This window comes from Salvelinus sp. IW2-2015, linkage group LG18 (assembly GCF_002910315.2).
Source record: "Salvelinus sp. IW2-2015 linkage group LG18, ASM291031v2, whole genome shotgun sequence".
Taxonomy (NCBI): domain Eukaryota; kingdom Metazoa; phylum Chordata; class Actinopteri; order Salmoniformes; family Salmonidae; genus Salvelinus; species Salvelinus sp. IW2-2015.
In genome coordinates this window covers 57,934,230-57,939,126 of record NC_036858.1, presented here as the reverse complement: position 1 = coordinate 57,939,126, position 4,897 = coordinate 57,934,230, and the positions used below count along the sequence as shown (strand labels likewise).

The 4,897-nt window shown below is 43.7% G+C and overlaps 1 protein-coding gene across 1 annotated transcript in view; it reads left to right on the top strand.

Annotated features, from left to right (window-relative positions):
- Window positions 1-1,570: 1,570 nt before the first annotated feature.
- The window catches only part of oxld1 (oxidoreductase-like domain containing 1), a 10,773-nt gene continuing 7,446 nt past the window's right edge, over window positions 1,571-4,897 (top strand). Inside the window, exon 1 of the mRNA XM_024007812.2 lies at window positions 1,571-1,781. Within this exon, the coding sequence (XP_023863580.1) occupies window positions 1,734-1,781 (48 nt within the window). The 5' untranslated portion in view covers window positions 1,571-1,733. The remainder of the gene's footprint in view (window positions 1,782-4,897) is intronic.

Genomic DNA, 4,897 nt, shown 5'->3' with positions numbered 1-4,897 from the left:
TTGGGGTCAAGTTCCTTAAATGTAAATGTACTGAGAATACCACAAAGCCAAGCAATTATCCTGCACCATTCCTAGAAAGTTGTGGGAAGGTTGTATCCAAAATAACCATTGGACAAACACACTCTCACTAAGCTCTAAGAAACATGTGGTTCTCAGAACGTTATGTGCTAGCTGCATAGGTTTCCATCCAATTGGGCAGATTTTCATGCAATATTCAAAAATGTGCATAAAAACGATATGCACATTTTCCCAGCAGAGATATGTTGACATCAAATTGACTTGTTGTGGATAAAAGCCTGTGCGTGATGACGAAGCGCACATAACCATTGCCATATAGCGAATAAAAAATGGGTTTCCAATGTTTTTTCAACTCTACTGATGGTTTTGTCACAAAGAAAATTGCGTTATATAGCGAATGTACTCACTATGGTCTTGGCATATGCGCTATAACCAACAGCTCGCATTGTGCGTGTCTAGCCTACATGATGAGTTATTATGGACAAATTTGCATACCGCTCCAAGAGATCCACAGATGATGCAATCTATTGCACTCCACACTGCCCTTTCCCAAATGAACAAAAGGAACACCTATGTGAGAATGCTGTTCATTGGCTACAGCTCAGCGTTAAACACCATTGTGCCCTCCAAACTCATCACTAAGCTAAGGACCATGGGACTAAACACCTCCCTCTGCAACTGGATCCTGGACTTCTTTACGGTCTGCCCCCAGGTGGTGAAAGAAGGCAACAACACATCTGCCACGCTGACCCTCAACACGGGGCCCCTCAGGTGTGCGTGCTTAGTCACCTCCTGTACTCCCTGTTCACCCACGACTGTGTGACCGCGCACGACTCTAACACTATCATTAAGTTTGCAGACGACACAACGGTGGTAGGCCTGATTACAGACAACGAGCCAGCCTACAGGGAGGACGTCGGAGACCTGGCAGTGTGGTGCCAGGACAACCTCTCCCTCAATGTTAGCAAGACAAAGTAGCTGATCGTGGACTACAGGAAATGGAGAGCCGAGCAAGCCCGATATCCACATCAAAAAGTTCTACAGCTGCACCATTGAGAGCATCTTACATTTGACTGGCTTCAATACCGCTTGGTATGGCAACTGTTTGGTGATCGACAGCAAGGCGCTACAGAGGGTAGTGTGTACAGGGCCGAGCTCCATGTCACCCAGGACCTCTATACCAGGCGGTGTCAGAGGAAGGCCCTAAAAATTGACAAAGACTCCAGCCACCCAAGTCATACACTGTAGGTCTGGAACCAATAGGAACCTGAACAGCTTCTACCTCCAAGCTATAAGACTGCTAAAGAGTTAGTTAAATTGTTGTCGACGACATTTTAACATTTTACCAAAACAATTTGCTGTTTCCATCAGGCCTGTCATGACATTTTGTTATGTACTTCACTTGCATAAAAAGGTTGGAAGGTGGGACATGTTTCAACTGAAGGCCTAATCTATAGATATTATCCACTGACATCTTGTGGACATAACCTGACAATGCAGTCATGAACACCCTATGGTTTCTTTCAGCCAATCAGCAACGTTGTTTACAATCACTGACAGAATCATAGTTAATTCGTTCCAACATGGAGAAATTTCACGGCTAGCCTGCGAGCTAGCTAAGTAGATGAACATGAACATTGAGAAAGACCTTGGTGGATTGTACTCTACATAGGAAATGAAGTGTTCCGTAATATAGATAAGATATCGGAAAAAATATGTTTCGTTTAAGAGTAAATATTATGGGATCGTCGTCTTCACAAAAGGTTGGTAGTAGCTAATTTCAGCTGTTAAACGCCACTAGCCAGCTACAGCCTTCTATTTGTAAATAAAAACAAATACTAGTTCGCCAGCATGATTATTCAGAACTAGTTAGCTAGTATTCAAAGTATTGTTTATCTGTATGTCGTAAATCAATACGTAACTATTGGGATTCCTCTAGCTAACTACTAGCTCTCGTTCACCAAAGTTTACACAGTACATGCAGTACAGTACATTGGGCTAGTTAGTTACCTAGCTAGCTAGATATTTGCCTAATAAATCAAACCAGCTAGGTTTTCATCCAATTGGCGACAGATTTTCATTGGAATATTCTAGAATCAGCGCATTTCCCCTACCAGAGATGTTTCCATTAAATTACTTTTTGCAATAAACGGCTGTGCGTGTTGACGTAGTACACATAAATAACTTGATGTTAAATTCCCATGTGCGTAATAAAAAATATAATTTAAATGAGTTTCCATCACATTTTCAACTCTGATGTTTTTGACACCATTTTTTGCGTTATATAGCTAATGTGCCCACTCTGGTCTTGGCAGGTGCGCTCTAGCCAGCAGCTAGTAGAAAGGAGTGCGGGTGAAGCCTACTAACGTTACATGATGAGATTATTATGGACAGAAGAGCGAGATAATTTTTATTTGTCAAACAGCAGCCAGGCATCGATCATAATGTCAACAGAATAAGACTTTCGATATTTATTGGAAAGGAGCATCAAGCTCATCACCATGCACTTTCACCACCCTGTGAAGTTCATAACTTTAAGCTGTAGCCTAACAAACCTCATGCTCTCCGGCGTTGTAAATTAGTGGGAGGAACACGCACCATATCACGTTTACTTATTATATGAATATTTGCACATAAAGGCGTTTCCACCGCCATTTCTCGCATTATTCATTTTACAGACACAAAAAGATCCCACCTTGTCTAGCGTATTTTGTTTCGTTGACATTTGGAAAGTTTACCAACACATTTGCTGTATCCATCAGGCCTGTCATGATTACATATTGTTTTTATATATATATATGTGTAACGGATGTGAAATGGCTAGCTAGTTAGCGAGTACGCGCTACTAGCATTTCAATCAGTTACGTCACTTGCTCTGAGACTTAAGTAGGGTTMCCCCTTGCTCTGCAAGGGCCGCGGCTTTTGTGGAGCGATGGGTAACGACGCTTCGTGGGTGTCAGTTGTTGATGTGTGCAGAGGGTCCCTGGTTCGRGCCCGTGTCGGGGCGAGGGGACGGTCTAAAGTTATACTGTTACATATGCTACTTTACTCGCATAAAAAAGGTTGGATGGAAACCTGGTTAGTGATAACAATTATTGGTAACGTTATACAGTCTGAAACAAAGCACGACTAAAACTTGAAGTTTATTTACAAGCTAAATAAAATGACTTTTGAACTTATTCTACCGGTTTTCTGTGGGGTTGGTCCTTCAGTTGTTCGAAATTTGAGACAAAATATCCACAGGAAAGTATTATTTACCCGACTTTTTAGACCCAGTACTGCAGTTGAAATTTGTAAAACTTGGCTCATGCGCAAAACCATGTAAATGCTGGCAAGACTTCGATTCGTATCATTTTTAAGTCGGTTTAATAATACTTTCCTGTGGATATTTTGTATCAAATTTCTATCAGCTGAATGACTAACCCAACAGACAACTGGCAGTTCAAATATAACTTTATTCAACATTCGTGACAGACAAGGGTGTTTAGTTTTTTTTCTATTAAATGTATGTGGCTATGCTGTACATGTAATGGAAAGCATCGGGACTAGCTATTTACTTACCACACCATCCCGTTTCTTTCTCACAATAGCTTCCATAATACCGAGGTAAAGACAGTTTCAAGTTGGATATTTGCGCTTTTAAACCACTTGAGCCACAGACTCCAAATAAGTGTCATGTTGTTGGAAAAATTGCGCACAACACTGCCCACTATTTGGACATTAATTCACTTTCCAACGCTAATAAACGTGGAAATGTGAGCAGCATTTTGTATTCCCAGTTTAATTAGTTAGGGAGCGAAAACTAAGTACAAACTTTTTTACGTTCGAATTTCAATGGCTCCTTGGTCATGTGACCTACTGGACTCAAACAAGGTTCAGAATGTCCACTGACGACCCTTCTATATTCCACACCCTTTGGTTTGTCCATTTTCATCTCACACAATTTGACATGAATTTTTCAATCTTTCTAATTGCAATAGCTTCTTGGTCATGTGACCTATTGGACTCAAACAAGGTTCAGAATGTATACTCAGTGGGCCTACACATTGCACCCCCTTTAGTTTGTCCCTTTTCATCTCATCTCACATGATTTTCTGTTCATTTGCCTGCTCTGCCCCCCTAAAGGACAGTGTCACTCACACACCTATTCACTTCAGCCTTCTCCCTGGGGCCTTCCCATTGACCTGGTGACCTCTGACTCATGGCCTCTAGGCCTGCACTCCCTGCCCGCCTGCCTGCCCTCTCCCTGGGCCTGAGAGTGTGTAGCTTACTCCCTGGAACTACAGACCTCCAGGCCTCCACACCTACTCTCCCTACCGGTCAACACCCCTCTCCCTTGGCCTTAGAGTATAGCTTACCCCCTGGATTTACTAAGACGTCTATAGTCCTACTGTCAGGAACCATGTGCACCTGGTAACCTGTAACAGGCTCTGTGTTCCTGATGAACCTCCAGCTTTTTTTCTGCTCAAAGACTAAGTTCCCACTCCAACCTCCATGGCCTGAGTGCTGCCCCCAGCCCCTGAGTCCGGCCGCTCCTGCTTAAACTAGGAGTGCCCCCCGCCTTGATGGAGGCCTCCTTGTGCACCTGAAACAAGCTCTGTGCACCTGGTGACCCTTCCACTTTTATCCGCTCAGAGACTAAGTCACCAACCCAACCTCCACAGCCTGAGTGCTGCCCCTGAGTCCGGTCGCCCCTGCTCAGACTCTGAATGACCCCCGCCTTGGGGGAGGTCTCCACGTGCACCTGATGACCTTTTGACTTCCACAGCGAGTTCCAACCTGACTCACAGTCCCACCAGAGGACGTGCCCGGGACTGTTGGGCGACCACCACCTAGCCCCCTACCTATCCAGAGCCCAATGTCAATGTATAATGCATTC